Source organism: Dasypus novemcinctus, chromosome 3 (genome assembly GCF_030445035.2).
Source record: "Dasypus novemcinctus isolate mDasNov1 chromosome 3, mDasNov1.1.hap2, whole genome shotgun sequence".
NCBI classification, from domain to species: domain Eukaryota; kingdom Metazoa; phylum Chordata; class Mammalia; order Cingulata; family Dasypodidae; genus Dasypus; species Dasypus novemcinctus.
In genome coordinates this window covers 115,390,277-115,406,853 of record NC_080675.1, presented here as the reverse complement: position 1 = coordinate 115,406,853, position 16,577 = coordinate 115,390,277, and the positions used below count along the sequence as shown (strand labels likewise).

At 45.0% G+C, this 16,577-nt stretch overlaps 1 protein-coding gene across 1 annotated transcript; it reads right to left on the bottom strand.

Moving 5' to 3' along the window:
* Positions 1-412: 412 nt before the first annotated feature.
* On the bottom strand, positions 413-2,207 carry SERF2 (small EDRK-rich factor 2). The gene is made up of 3 exons (XM_012528342.4): positions 2,084-2,207; positions 1,379-1,487; positions 413-772 (listed from the first exon to the last, which is right to left on the bottom strand). Exons 1-3 carry the CDS (start codon positions 2,088-2,090, stop codon positions 487-489), a joined length of 402 nt encoding a protein of 133 aa, XP_012383796.1. The 5' UTR covers positions 2,091-2,207; the 3' UTR covers positions 413-486.
* Between the last annotated feature and the right edge of the window lie 14,370 nt (positions 2,208-16,577).

Below are 16,577 nucleotides of genomic sequence, written 5' to 3'. Positions count from 1 at the left end.
AAAATCACCCTCATTCCATGAGGAATGACAGAACAAAAGAAAAGTGAATACCTAAGAATAGTTGACATGGGAAGTCAGTGAGCAGCAGGATTTTTTGGCCAACTTTCAAGCAGGCAGCAGACTGAGGAAGAATAAGGAAAAGAGGCATAATAAGTCTTGGAGCCTTCTCTCTTAGGCCCTCAACAGGAAAAAAAAAGTCTCTACAGTTCATAAAGAATTCCTCTACCACATACCCACAGTTACTTGTCTGGTTGTTGCAGTATAATAAAGGCCTTTTCTGTTACGTTTCATTTCTCAGTCTATATAACCACAACCTTTTAGAAATCTACAGTTCTCTTCCCTTTTGATGGGAAAGGGCAGCCATTCCTCCATCCCCATCCCCCCAAATCCCCAGTCAAACCAGGCGCTCAAGGAATTACAAAGCTACTTTTAATACTTTGGGGTGAGCCCCACAGGAATAAAAAACACTGGGAAGGGGTAACCCCCTCACCCCCAGGAGTGGCCCAGGGGGAGAGAGGCTACCTGAGGGGAAGGAAGCACAAAAGGGACCCGCTGCAGACTCAGGGCAAAGGGAATGCCATCGGTGCTGGGACCTGTGAGCACTACAGGAGGAAACGCGAGCGTGGTGGGACTGGCTCCAGGCACACAGGCGGAGGGCAAGAGGGTTGGACACGAAGCCACAAAGCTACTTGGGTTCCTCCTTCTTCTCGTTTGCCTTTTTCTGCTTCTGCTGCATGATCTCCGAGTCCCTGGGGGTAGAGATGATGGGGCACTGGGAGGTACCAGAGGGCAAAAAGGACAAGATGCAGGGGGATGAGGGCACAAAGGATAAGATGGAAGTGGATGGGACAAAGTTCAGCATGTGGCTGCTGTATTCCCACCCTAGGAGAACAAGAGGAAGAGAGCTGAGGCTCAAAGGGCAACCAGTCTCCATCTGGCTGTGGCCCAAGGGGTCAGAAGTATGGCCACAGAGGCCCAAGGTTTCTTGCTCTCTGTTCTGTGCTGAGTACCACACCCAGCAACACCAGTGATAAGGCTGAGAAGGGAGGAGAAACAAAGAAAAGCAAGGAGGGCAAACGTACCCAGCTCTCATAACCACAACTGTATGTGCGCTGTTAAGCTCCCTGCCCTTGCCCTTAATATGGTCTGACCCAGGGGCACTCAGAAATCAGAGTGAGGGCAGGCACCCGCCCTGTCCCTTCCTGTAAAGCTATACGCTAACAATCTGGAGGAAGGGGAGGAAATAAAAGCCTAGAGGAAGCAATGCACTCTGCCCCTCACGAGCGGCCCAGACTCAAGCCCTGAGGTACCTTTTTTTCCTGGTACAACCCTGGATCTAACCCAGGTTTCCTCCCTCCCCACCTCTCCCTGGGGCTACCTCTGCTTGCGGGCAGCAGCAGAAAGCCCGTCATCTCGGCGCTTTCCCTTAACCGAGTCGCTCTGCTTTTTCATATTCTTCTGGCGGGCGAGCTCGCGCTGGTTACCGCCTACGGAAAGAAGGTAAAAGGTGAGACGTGGGGGGTCGCTTCAGCCACACACCAGCGACCCTCCTCCCAGACTCCGGACACCACGGGGATCCAACACTTTCCCCGGACCTCGCACCGGCCCATCTCGGGGTCTTAGGCTGCTGACGTTGGGGGGAGTGGGGAGTGGCAAGGCTGCCACAGGGCAGGTCAAACTGGGGGGTGGAGGAAAGACGGTCCCGAGAAGCTGGTTGGAGGCGCGTTGAGTTTCGGAACGGTGTGAGAACACGGACAGGTGGTGATGTGTGTCTGCACCGGTCAGGTCTCTGAGGGAGGGGTTAGGTCCTCGAGTAGGGGGCTCTGGGCCTATCACAGCGGCTTCTCCCCACACCGCGGAAGGTCGAGGAGAGTCTATGCCCAACGAGGGGAGGGAAGCACTCGAGAGAAGTGGAGATGGGCGAGGGGCTGAATTTCCGGGCTCCCAGTGTGAGGGTCGCCAAAGGGCGCTCCCAGGGAAAAGTCGGTAGGGAGGCTGCGGGGAGGTCAATGCCGGCGATGGGACGGTGGTGGCTGGGACAGACGGGAAGCAAAGGGCAAGAGGAGGGGGTATCATTGCTCACGGGTCATGGCGACGGCAGCGGCTCCGGCCTGCCTCCGTTGCGTCCCCTCGTTCCGTCCGACGTTGAAGGCCCCGCCCCCTTCTCGCAGCGTAACGAGGTTGTCCCTTTCCTCTCCGCCCCGTCGCTCCCCGGCAACTGTTCCTATTGGACAGGAAGCAGCACGTGGGGCCGGGGCCACGCTCGAGCCTGGGTGAATAAGGAAAGGAGGTTCGCAGGCAGAGCGCGCAACGTGAGGCGGGGCTTCCTGAGCGAGGCGCTAGGCTCGTCCAGGAGAAAGTAGGACGGTCACGTGGGCAGGGCGGAGATGGAGGGGTGCGGCTGGCGATGTGGCGCTCCCGCAGGCCCGAGCACGTGACTGGGCAGAGTGACCTCATACCGGGACGGTTTGGGGCACCAACAGACTCGCCCAGAGAGAAAGCGGGGCGGGGCTGGGGCTGGGCCAGGGCCGCCCAGCCAGTTTTGGGTTGTCGGCTCACTAGGACTAAGCTTGGCCATATTATTTAGGGTCCCTCAACCATTTATCTGGAGAGCTGTGTTCACAGTCTCACGTAAAATCTTGGACAAACTCAACTGTAGAATACCCCTTTCCAACCAAATTGTATCCCCTAACCTCTTCCACTATAGAAATTCAGAGCACACGTGGTGCATCCTAAAGCTTGGGACCTGCTCACTTTCCCGCAGAAACTTACATGGGAAAATGCAGAACGTGAAAGTATTGAGCCCCCAAATCACAAATTGTCGAATTGTCCAGGGTACATAAAAATGTTTGGATATTTTCGTAGTGGTTACAATTAAAAACAACTGAGGGAGTGCTGAGTTCCTAGCCAGGGGAGCTCTATCACAGTCCCTAAGGGAACAGCAACAATCCCCCAAGTGCAAGGGCAAAGACCAAAAAAGAAGGAAGGTGTAACAATGAGCCCTTGATACTAATGACTATGCTTGTGAGCCTGTGCACCTGAAATAATAACAAGGCCTAGAGCTGCAGGATGCCTAAGAGTTACCTCCTGAGAGCTTACGTGTTGCTCAAATGTGGCCAGTCTCGAAGCCAAACTCAGCATGTAAATGTGTTGCCTCCCCCTCCCCCCCTCGCCCGCCGGGCATGGGACATGACTCCTGGGGATGAGCCTCCTTGGCACCGAGGGATTACTACCAAGTACCAGCTGATGATGTAACTAGAAAATGACCTTGAATAAAAGGGTCAACTCGGACCAGCAGAATATCTCAATCTACATGTAATACCAGGAGTTAAAAATGCTTTTTGACCTGAATCAAAGGCGGAAATGGAAAGGACAAATGAGTTTATATGGCTGTGAGTCTCCAAAAAGAGCCGGGAGGTTATCAGAGCAGTTACCCTTATGCACACCTGAGCAGAGTCCCAGAGACAGATAAAGTAGATGCAACCCCAGGTATTGGTTCTTCTGAGGACCCACAGTTTCTATGGTCATGGCAGATGGAGTTCAGTACCATCTCAGTTGGCTCTACTTTGGAGTTTGTGTTACTGTGTGATGGAGCTGGACTTAAATGTGATCCTTGTCCACAAGTCTCTCCTGTTACTTTTACTGGAACTGTAGTTGGTGCTAGGGGTTAATGTATACCCAGGGGAACTGAATCTCTGGACTGACCATGTGATAGCCAGGCCCTGAGCCTCAACAGACTTGCAACTCGTACCCTCTGGTTTATTGGACTTGCCCCACTCGGCTAACATGGAGGTGAAGAAGGTCAACCACAACACCAGGGAGCCAAGAGTGCGTACAACCGAAAGCAGGAGAATTGCATCCAGCATCCATGTGGAATCTAAGCCCCCTCTTGATATAGATGTGGAGTGGACACAACCATTCTAAGGTCCACAGGATGGAGAAATAGCGTATGGATGAGAGTGGACTTACTAATACTCTATTCATGAACTATTATGATTAGTAATCGAAGAAAATGTGGCATTGGTGTGGAGAAAGTGGCCGTGGTGGCTGCTAAGGGTAGGGAGTGGGAGGAAGAGATGTGATGTGGGGGCATTTTCGGGACTTGGAGTTGTCCTGGGTGGTGCTGCAGGGACAGTTACTGGACATTGTATGTCCTCCCATGGCCCACTGGGTGGACTGTGGGAGAGTGTGGACTATGATGTGGACCATTGACCGTGAGGTGCAGCGGTGCTCAGAGATGTATTCACCAAGTGCAATGAATGTCTCATGATTACGGAGGAGGTTGTTGTTATGGGGGGAGGAGTGGGGTGAGAGGGATGGGGAGTATACGGGGACCTCATATCTTTTGAATGTAACATTAAAAAATAAAGACAAAAAAAATTGTCGAATTGGAGCAGAAGCTAAGAGATTGAAAATGCATATAGTATATAGTATATCCATTTCTCCCACTGGATGTTTCCTCCTGGATTATCTCAGCCAGCCACACTTGTTTTGTAAGAGGTAGCTGAATAGGGCCGGAAGCTAAGATTTCCTACAAAACTTATTCTCTCCCAGCTGCATTATTTTTTTAATCTACGAGACCGGAGGAATCCTTTGGATAAAGGAGAAATACTTAAGAAACATTATCACAGGAAAGGATTGGTCGTAAATTTTTATTTGGGGTTCTCTTCAGCTGGTGTCCATAGCAGAACCAAGCTGAGACTGGAACTTAAGAAACCGATATCTCCCTCAACACAGAGCTGACCAGAGGGCAATAAAACTCAATCAACAACGTCCGCAAGATTTTTGCCACACCCAAGTATCACCCGAACTACTTTCCTATTACTCCCTTAATATTTTTGTAAATCAGTCAAAAATAAAGAATACAAATGAAACTTTATATTCTTATAGCTAAAACCAACATAATTTGTCCACAAATAGAAACTATAAAAATAAGTATGATGTAAATGAAATATATTATTAAATTCTTCCAAAATAGTGTTATTGTCAAAGATACAAAGACTGGGGCCTGCACTTTCTTTCTTAAAATAGGAAATTAACAAGTGTTAGAAAGGTAATAATGCATTTAGTATTCTAAACTGAATTTTCTCTTGACATAATCAGATTAAGAGACTGGAGAAGGAACAAGATAAAACTAAACTGTTTGAAATCTCTGAGTCATAGGAGGCTGAGCTGGAGGAATTAGGGGAAACCCTGGAAAGTTGTAGGATACAGGCTTAGAAGGTAGGGGCCTTAAAGTTTAAGAGGAGCCTGGACTTGTGTTGGTTTGGGCTGGGATAACAGGAAAAAGCAATCTGGGAGAGGCATGTACTTCAGACTAAGAGGGGGTAGAAAAAAACACCTCTATTTAAAATCCCCCACAGTGATGGAAGTTAGAGAATAAATTTGAGAGAATGGAGGACTCAATGCTCTGAAGCAGAGAAGGAGTTGAAGCAGAGGGTTTAGGGATCCCAGATATAAAGTGGAAATATGAGGAAACTGGACTTTAAGTGTGGGGTCATCAGCTGCAGACCTAAAGGCACCAACAGCAACAGTCTGTCTACAACTCATAAGAAGAATTTGGGCTATCTGGCCTTCCAACCCCAGGTCCCCAGCAGAACCCAGCCACATGGGTTCCCCAGCATGTAGAGTCCACAGAAACAGTCCCATGCAGAAAATTGAGCTGGCCAGTAAGATGAGTGAAATGGGATAAAAAAGCAAGTTCACTCTGGCATCTATAACCTTCTTACCAACTCTAGCAGCTCAAGTGACCGGTGACTGGTCAGCTTTGTGACAGTCCCCTCTTATCAAGCCACCCTACTCTATACCCAGACCCAAGAGTCTACTTCCAATCCTGCCAAAACCCAGGCTGGTTCCCACACCTCCAGTCTAATTTTTCCAAGAGTTGCCATAGAGATTTGCTCATTCTTTCAATAAATATTAATTGCACATCAACTATGTGCCAACTCTTGCATTAGGCAAAGTGTATACAGTGATAACCAAAACATACATAACTTTTTTTTTAAGATTTATTTTTTATTTATTTCTCTCCCCTTCCCCACCCCACCCCCAGTTGTCTGCTTTTTTGTGTCCATTCACTGTGTGTTCTTCTGTGTCCACTTGTAGTCTTGTCAATGGCACTGGGAATCTGTATCTCTTTTTGTTGCGTCATCTTGCTGTATCAGCTCTCCATGTGTGCAGGCAGGCTGCACTTTTTTTGCATGGGGAGGCTCTCCTTACAGGGCACCATCCTTGCACATGGGGTTCCCCTATACAGGGGACACCCCTGTATGGCACAGCACTCCTTGTGCACTTCAGCACTGTGCATGGGCCAACTTCACCACACAGGTCAGGAGGTCCTGGGTTTGAACCTTAGACCTCCCATGTGGTAGGCGTTTGCTCTATCCATTGAGCCAAATCCGCTTCCCATAAAACTCTGTCTTCATGGGACCTATAGTGTAGAGAGGAAATAGTTCAGTTTCTCTGCACGTGTGTATATGCAAACTATGATAATTGCTTTGAGGGAAAAGAACACACTGTATGCAAGGGTGATATTCAAAATATTTAACAGGAAATATGGCATAGGCAATGACCCATGGAAACAGATGTAAGTGTAATCTAAATAAAGACTATCTGCAACTTTTCTACCTTTTCTGGTATGAAATAGCTGAATAGTATTGCAGGCTCTATATTTGTAGACTCTAATTTTGATTGGAGAGGTGAAGCAAGTGACCCTTGAGCTGAGATAAAAGGATGAAGAGTTAGCTAGTCAAAGTAGGAATGGCAGATAGAACATTTCAGGAGAAGGAACAGCTTGCATGAAGGCCCTAAGGCCCCTGCTCCCTCAGGCCATCCATCAAGAGCCACCAGATTAATGGGAAGGTAATAGGCAAATCACTAATACCTAGTGAGCAGAGTGGTGTGAAACTAGGTCAGAGAGGTAGATAGGGGGACAGCCTCCTGATCTGAATTACTACTGCTAATACAAATGACTATTATCTAACATTAAGTGAGTGTTTATTAATTATGTTAAGTCTATGTTTCTTATTTGAGCCTCACGATGACATTTTTTTGAAGGAGGTACTGGGAAGTCAAACCAGGACCTTGTACATGTGAAGCAGGTGCTCAACCACTTAAGCTACATCCACTCTCCTCACAATGACCTTATGAGGTAAAGTATCATTATCTCCCTTTTATTAGTTTTGAAACCTTAGCACAGGAAGTTTAAATAACTTTCCCAAAGAAACTCAGATAAAAAGGGTGGAGCTGGGGGTCTAACCCAAACTGTGCTCATCAGTAGCAGGATGTGAGTTTTGAAAGGATCACTCTGCACACAGGTGGAGGATGGATTAACGCGGATGAATGGAAATGGGAAGACCAGTCAGGAGACTATCACAGGCATCTGGGATGCTAGGCCTTGATTAGTAACAGACAACTGAAATTCAATTCAGATCAATTTGGGCAAAAGGAGGAATTTCTTAGCTTGCATTAACAAACTGGGTATGGCAGTTTGAGATTATTTATGAATCCCCAAAAGAAAAAGATTACATTTGTAAACCAATCTCTTCCTCTGGATGTGATACCCTTTGATTGTATTAGTTTTAGCTGAGATGTTTTTAATTAAATTACCTGTTAAGATTAAGGTTTTGATTTGGTTAGGGTTAGAGTTAGGGTTAGGGTTCACTGTAAGTGAAAGGCAGCACATAGCAGTCAATGAAATGTGTACGGAAGTCAGTAAGGCGTGACTCAGGTTCAGTCCCTGCCCCCTTGGTGGGCCTATATAAACACTCGCTTAAGAAGATACACAGAAGAAGAGAGAACTTGGCCATTTTGGTCCTGCCATGTGACGGCAGAAAGGGGAAGGCTCAAACAGCTAAGGGAGAGGGGAGCCATCTTGCTTCAACATGTGGCAACTGACTTTGGTGAGAAAGTACCTCTTATGGTACCTTGAGTTGGACTCTTTAAGGCCTAGTAACTGTAAGAGTTTACCCCAAATAAACACTCTTTAAAAAGTCAACAGATTTCTGATACCTTGCCTCAGGACCCCTTTGGCTGACTAATACACTGGGGAGCAGGCTGAGATATAGACTGGCTAGAGGGGAAAGCTAGAACTAGTGACCAGGGAGATGCCTCCATGTCTCTTACCTTTGCTTCATTTTCTCAAGTCCAGATTCCCTGACATGACAGAAAATGACCACCAATAGTACCAGTCCTCACATCTCAATGCTTGCCCGAGAGAGAGAGCCTGAGTCTGTTCCTTTAGTTTCAGTTTTTAAAATCCTAGAACAGAGTTCTGATGGGTCCGAGGCTCCCTGTGGGAAGGAGGTATGAGGCAGCTCCCACCAGAAACACACGATTAGTGTGGGGAAGGAGTTTCCTCAAATTGAGTTTTTTTCCCCAAAGAAAGGAGGATGCTAAACAGATAAAACAAAAGATGTCCATTACATCAGGGAAGAGAAGATAAGTACTTGGACTGAGATGGTGGCAACAGAAATGGCAAAAAAATTTTTCTATGATTTTTTTATTAAAGTTAATAGACCACAAGGAATGTTACATTAAAAATATAAAAAAAAAAAAGAGGTTCCCATATAACCCACTCCCCACCCCCCACCTCATCGTTTTTGTAAATTGTGTTTTTTTATTATATATAATCACAAAAAAAAGTTACATTAAAAAATGTAAGAGGTTCCCATATACCCCCCAACCCCACCCCACTCCTCCCACACCAACAACCTCCCCCATCATTGTGCCACACTCATTGCACTCAGTGAACACATTTTGGGGCACTGCTGCACTACATAGATAATAGTTTACCCTGTAGCTCACACTCTCCCCCAGTACATTCAATGGGTTATGGCAGGATATATAAAGTACAGCATCTGACCCTGAAATATCATTTACAACAACTCAAATCCCAAAAATGCCCCCACATCACATCTCTACTTCCCTCTCCCTGCCCTCAGCAACTACTGTGGCCACTTTCTCCACCTCGATGCTGAAATTTCTTCCATTACTGGTCACAATAGTTTTGTAGTAGAATATTGGTAAGTCCACTCTAGTCCGTATTTTATTCCTTCATTCTGTGGATGGTATGGTGATGCCCTCTCCACCTCTAGATCAAGAGGGGGCTTAGATTCCACACGGATGATGGATGCAATTCCTCTTTTCGCAGTTGTAGGCACTCTTGCTTCCCTGGTGTGGTGGTTGACCATCTTCACCTCCCTGTTAGTTGACCTGGGTAAGACCAATGAACCAGAGAGTGGGAAGAAATGGCAAAATTGAGCAGCTTCAAAATATATTTTGGAGATTCAGTAAGAGATTGGATAAGGGGTCATGGAGAGGAGGATATTATTGATTCACAGGTTAATTCATTTTTTCATCGGATATTAATTGTACACCTGTTATATGCCAGATACTATTCTGGGCACTTTGTATACAGAGACATGGTTTCTGACCTCATGAAATTAATACTTTAGTGGAGGAGACTGACAATATACAAGTAAACAAACCATTCAATATACACCGGCATACCTTGCTTTATTGTGTTTCTCTTTATTGTGCTTCACAGATATTGCATATTTTACAAATTGATGATTTGTGGAAACTTGCATCGAACAAGTCTATCAATACTATTTTTCCAATAGCATGTGTTTACTTTGTGTCTATGTCACATTTAGGTAATTCTCACAATATTTCAATCTTTTTCACTATTCTGCTATGGTGATCTGTGATCAGTGATCTTGGATGTTACTATTGTAATTGTTGGGGCACCATGAACTGTGCCCATAAAAGACAGTGAACAAAATCGACGAATGTTGTGTATTCTGACTGCTTCACCAACCAGCTGTTTCCCTTTCTCTCTCTCTCCTCAGGCCTCCCTATTCCTGGAGGCACAACAATATTGAAATTGGGCCTAGGTGGTCTCTAAATGTTCAAGTGAAAGGAGGAGTCACACATCTCTCAAAAACTAGAAATAATTAAGACTAGTGAAGAAGTCATATCAAATGCCAAAACAGACCAAAAACTAGGCCTCTTGTGCCAAACAATTAACCAAATTGTGAATACAAAGGAAAAGTTCCTAAAGGAAATTAAAAGTGCTACTCCAGTGAACATACAAATGATAAGAAAGTGAAATATCCTTACCCCTGAGATGGAGAAAGTTTTAGTGGTCTGAATACGGCTATAACATTCCCTTAAACCAAAGCCTAATTCAGAGGTTGAGAGGAGTGCGGAAGCTGCAAAGAAAAGTTTGAAGCTAGCAGAGGTTGGTTCATGAGGTTTAAGGAAAGAAGGCATCTCCATAACGTAAAAGTGCAAGGTGAAGCAGCAAGTGCTGATGTAGAAGCTGCAGCAAGTTATCCAGAAGATCTGGCTAAGATCATTGATGAAGGTAGCCATACTAAACAACAAATTTTCAACACAGACAAAGCAGCTTTATCTGGAAGAAGATGCCATCTTCTAGTCCTACTAGGACTTCCATTGCTAGAAAGGAGAAGTCAATGCCTAACTTCAAACCTTCACAGGACAGGCTGTCTCACTTGTTAGAGGCTAATGCAGCTGATGACTTGAAGTTGAAGCCAATGCTCATTTACCATTCTGAAAATACTAGAGTCCTTAAGAATTAGGCTACATGCACAGTGCTATGCCATGCAGGGGTGTCCCCCGCGTAGGGGAGCCCCACGCACAAGGAGTGTGCCCTGTAAGGAGAGCCACCCAGCGCGAAACAAAGTGCAGCCTGCACAAGAACGGCCCCGCACACACGGGGAGCTGACATAACAAGATGATGCAACAAAAAGAAACAGATTCCTGGTGCTGCTGATAAGGATAGAAGCCGTCACAGAAGAACACACAGCAAATGGACACATGGACACAGAGAGCAGACAACTGCGGGGGGGGGGGGGGGGAGGGAAATAAAAATAAATAAATCTTAAAAAAAAAGAATTAGGCTACATTTACTCTGCCTGTGTTCTTTTTTTTTTTTAAGATTTATTTATTTATTTTCCCCCTTCCCCTCCTCCCGCCCTGCTGTTTTTACTGTCTATGTTGTCTTCTCTTCTCATTTTCTCTCCTCTAGAATTCACCAGGATTTGATCCTAGAGACCTCTGATGGGGAGAGAGGTTCCCTGTCAATTGTGCCACCTCAGTTCCTGGTTTCTGCTGTGCTTCACCTTGACTCTCCCCTTTGCCTCTCTTTTGATGCGTTATCATCTTGCCACGTGACTCACTTGGCAGGGCACTGACTCACCATGTGGGCACTTGTGCAGGCACTGGCTTGCTGCACAGGCATGCTTTCTATTGTTCTTTTTCACCAGGAGGCCACAGGGATGGAACCCAGAACCTCCCATATGGTAGGTGGAAGCTCTATCACTTGAGCCACATCTGCTTCCCAATCTCCTATATTTTTTAATGTAACATTTTGCGTGATCTATGTATCTTTTAAAAATATATTAAAAAACATTGATTTTAGACAAAATGCTATTGCACAATTAGTAGATTACTGTATAGCATAAACATAACTTTTATATGCACTGAGAAACCAAAAAATTCATGTAACTCTGTTTTATTTGTGGTGGGTCTGGAATAAAACCTGCAATATCTCTGAGGTATGCCTTATGTTTCTTTCCCTATACCTCCCCAAAGTGGTTGGTTCAGGGTTTGACAGAGGGAAGACAAATAAATAGTGTATTAATAAGAAAAAAAGGGAAACGGACTTTGGCCCAGTGGTTAGGGCGTCCGTCTACCATATGGGAGGCCCGCGGTTCAAACCCCGGGCCTCCTTGACCCGTGTGGAGCTGGCCATGCGCAGCGCTGATGCGCGCAAGGAGTGCCGTGCCACGCAAGGGTGTCCCCCGCGTGGGGGAGCCCCATGCGCAAGGAGTGCGCCCGTGAGGAGAGCCGCCCAGCGTGAAAAGAAAGAGCAGCCTGCCCAGGAATGGCGCCGACCACACTTCCCCTGCCGCTGACGACAACAGAAGCGGACAAAGAAACAAGACGCAGCAAACAGACACCAAGAACAGACAACCAGGGGAGGGGGGGAAATTAAATAAATAAATAAATCTTTTTTAAAAAAAATAAGAAAAAAAGGAAAAGGAAAAAAAATGGAAGGGGCCCACTGAACTCCCAGCAGGAGGAATGAAAAAGAAGACCCTAAAGGTTTCCAAGAGACAAAATAGATCACATACAAAAGATCAGGAGTCAGAATGGCTTCAGACTTGTGTTAGTCAGTCAAAGGGGTGCTGATGCAAAATGTCAGAAACGTGTTGGCTTTTATAAAGGGTATTTATTTAGGATAGAAGCTTACAGTTACCAGGCCATAAAATGTAAGTTACTTCCATCACCAAAGTCTGTTGCCATGTGTTGGAGCAAGATGACGAAGTCTGCAAGGGTACAGCCTTCCTCTTCTTCTCAAGTGTCCATGGTCCCAGCTTCTTCCAATATCAGCTGTAGCCTGGGATAAGTCTCATTTCTCTCCCAGAGCTCATTTCTCTCCAGGCTCAGCTGCTTTGCTCTCTCCACAAGGCCAGCTGTAGACTATCAGGCTAACAGCTCATCTCTCTTTCATGTCTAACAGAGCTCTCTCTCCTTCCTCACTTACCTTCTTCTCTGTGTGTTTACTTTCCGGGGCTCCAATATCAAAACCCTAACATTGTCTTCTGCCATGTTGTTTTCTCAAGGGGGCAGGGACTCAATGTCCTATTGACATAAGTCCAATCAAAGCCTTAATCATTATTTAATCAAGTAAAAGTGAAACCTCTGAATTTAATACAGTCTAATACACCCAGAGGAAAAGACCAGTTTACAAACATAAGCCAATATCTATTTTTAGAATTCATAAATATCAAACTTCTACAAGACTTATCAGCAAAAATACTAGGAACCAGGGAAGCAGATGTGGCTCAAGCAGTTGGGCTCCCATCTACCATATTGGAGATCCAGGGTTCAATGCCCATGGCCTCCTGGTGAAGGCAAGCTGGCCCGTGTGGCAAGCTGGCCCTTGCGGAAGTGTCGCCCCACATAGGAGTGCCACCCTGCGTAGGTGTGCCAGCCGACGCAGAGAGCTGGCGCAACAAGATGACGAAACAAAAAGAGACACAGAGAAGAGACAATAGGAGATGTAGCAGAGCAGATAGCTGAGGTGGAGCAAGAGAGTGTTCACCTCTCTCCCACCCCAGAAGGTCCCAGAATCAGCTCCCAGAGCTGCCCAGTAAGAATACAAGCAGACACAGAAGAAAACACAGTGAATGCACACAGAGAGCAAACAACGGAGGGAAGGGGGAGAAATAAATTTTAAAAATCTTAAAATAAAAAGTTGAAAATTTAATTGCTAAAAAAAAATACTAGAAACCAGAAGACAATGGAGCAACATCATCAAGTATCTGAAGAAAAATTATTAACATCCTAGACTCCTTAAGCCAGCCAAGCTATCAATTAAATGTGAGAGTAGAATACGGTCATGTTCAGGTATGCAAAGTCTCAAAAGACTTATCTATTTTACTCCCTTTTCAGGAAGGGAGTGGAAATGTACTCCACCAAAATGAAGGAATAAATCAAGAAAATAAAATTGTGTGATCCAGGAAAAAGTGTATCCAAGCTAGGAGATAAGGGAAGGTAATTTCCAGATTGATGGTGAAGGGAGATCTTGGGACCATTGCTTTGTGGAAGGCCTAGAGAGCAAACATTTCAGATTGAAGCAGGAGGTTAAAGGGATCCAGGGAGCATAGGTCTAAGAAATAAATGGAAAGTGATAAATTATCTGGTCATATTTTAATATATTGAGAGGAGATTTACACTCCTGGAAAAGAGTATGGAAATAAATTGGTAATAAATCCACAGATGTCTAAGTAAACAAACAAACAAACAAAAAGTGATAGTTATTAACTCCAGGGGGAAAATACAAGAAAAGAAATGTGAACATAGTAGAACAACTTGTGAGTAATATTTACATACTTGTACAAATGTAAATATATGCTGTTGATCTAACAAAAATAACATTACTATATTAGGAGGATAGAGAAAGGGGAAGTACATGTATACTTGTGGGGAGGAAGAGAAAGTTAAACTCTCATTAAAAAAAAAAGAAGTCAGTGGCCAATATCTGAAACTGAAACATCCAGAAATAGCAAGATACTTAGAAAAAGCAATAAACTCCAAAAGATACAGCTAAAAGAATTGTTGTCATCTTTAAGCAGCAGAAAGAGGAGTAGGATAATGATTACTAATTTTCATTGTATGTATTATATAGAACTTGTATGTACATGCATAACTTACACAAAACCAAATAAGTAATGAGTTTTAAAAAAAACAAAACAGCCATAATGAGGAATGAAATAGCCAAGGAGGAAAGAGTAGATAGAGTAAGAGTCTAAGTACTGATCTCTTAGAAACGCTTCATTAACATGTCACTAGCTGATAGAGAAGCATCCCCCTCTCCTCTACCCCCCACTCCCAATAAGCAATAAATTTGAATTGAGGGGAGTGGATGTGGCTCAAGCAGTTGGGTGCCTGCCTCCCACATAAGAAGTCCTGGGTTTGGTTTCCAGTGCCTCCTAAAGAAGACATGGAGACACAAAGAACAGACAGAGCAAGTAGAAAATGAAAAGACAGGTGGGGGAGTCACCCTGGGGTGAAGGAGGGGTAAATTTGAATTGAAAAAAGAAAATGTTAAAAGAAAGAGAAAAATCTTTAGGAAATCTAGAGACAAGGATACCCAGGACAGGAGCTTTGCACTGGGAGTAGGTTCTAAGTTCTAGGAGATCCAGAGTTGGCTAAGGTCTCCATTCTTGAAGAGCTACCATAGATGGACCAAGAAATTCCTAAGGAGGGGTTCTAAGGCTCTTTCTCCTTCACCTTCATCTCTGCCTGGACTGGATGATGACTTCTCATTCCTGACCACTGGTTCTCCTGAATGGCTCCCTGTCCCCACCGAGCACCCCCTCCCCAGCTTATCTGCTTCTATGAAGGCGTCATGAGCATAACTGGCATCTCAGAGGAGCCCTTTGTCTAAGATACCTCTGCATCTCCCTTGGTTCAGCTGAGTTGTATTTATATTATTCATACATACATGAATTCTACTCCTCTCCATTCCTTTGAAAGAAGCCAGGGCATAGGGCAAGTGTCTCTGACCAATTCCCATTCTATCTTCTGTCTCCTACTCCCTCCAGCCCGCTCCCTGCTTACCAAGAACCTCAGTTGCATGGCTCTGCCAACCATCTTTCCTGAAGCAGCCTGTTTATCAGTTCCCTTCAAGTATTCCCTTTCTAGTTCTTCCTGAGTCCTTTGAGCAAAAGTTCAGCAGCAAGAAACTAATAACCCACAGGGTCTGGGCTACCCTCTGCTACCCTGCTGGAAATATGCATCGCTCCACTCCTGCCAAACCCAAGACAGGGTCTCAAGGTCTTATGATGGGGCCATCTATTAAAGTGTAACTTCAATGCGGCAGCAGTAGGACCCTGTGGGAACATGTGGCTCCCAGTAAAGTGAGTTCTCTTAGTGCAGAGTGACACCCCAGAATCTTCTTCACCCATTGATAGCTGAGCTTGGGGGAATTCCAAGCTACCTTGAGGCAGGGAATCACATAGTCTTTCTAGTCCTTGGATCTCTCTAGTCATGAGGGAAAATGGAACTTTATTTCTCTTTTCCCTAACTTAGGGTACCATCTTTCAAGCTGTGATCCCTTAATCCTGCTAGACTCTACAAGTCTAGCAGACCATGGTGAGAAAGGGAGAGACATCCCCATCTCCAAAGGACGCGGTCTCCATCTCCAAAGCTGGTGGGAATGAGGAGGCTGAGGAGAGAAGGGATGAGAAAGCCGCAAACAACAACTGTGTAGAAACAGGATCACATGCACATCTGGATGATGCCTTGTTCCCTCTACTCCCATATGCCTAATACAGCACCCACCCTGCTCTGGCAGGACACAGGCTGCTGCTGTGGCAGAGCATGGGCTGCTGATGGGGTATGACCTCGTGCGTGTTGTAAGAGCACTGACTCTGGAATCAGGTGGCTGACTTCAAATCCTGGCCTCCCTGGGGCTCTTAACATTTTTTTGCATGCCATGGACCCTTGGGAATCCTAGCGAAGCCTACGCACCTCTTCTTAAATGATGTTTCTAAATACATAAAATAAAATATATGGGATCATAGAAGAAAACAATTATAATGAAATCAAATTATCAAAATATTTAAAATGTTGTGATATAGTAATATATGTGTATCTTTATCAAAGCTTAAATAAAAAGATATAGAGGAAACATCTAATAACTATTGTAATTACAAAGGGGTGAAGAATGAAAACACTATTTAGACATACCTCTATAACAATTTTAATACAAAATGAAAACATCTGTTATTTCTATTAGTGACAAAATCACAGGTGCTGCCAGTACCAGTGGTTTGTTGCCTACATTCATAACCCAAGGAATACTAAATTTCTGGGGTTTTTTTCCTTTCCTAGTTCATAGAACCTCTGAATTCTATGATCCACGCACCCAGGTTTAGAACTGCTGCTTTGTGTCCTTGGGTAAGCCACTTAGCTTTTCTAAGCCTCGCTTTTCTCTTCAGTCCTTAGTATTTGACACATTCTTTGCTCATTCACTCTCT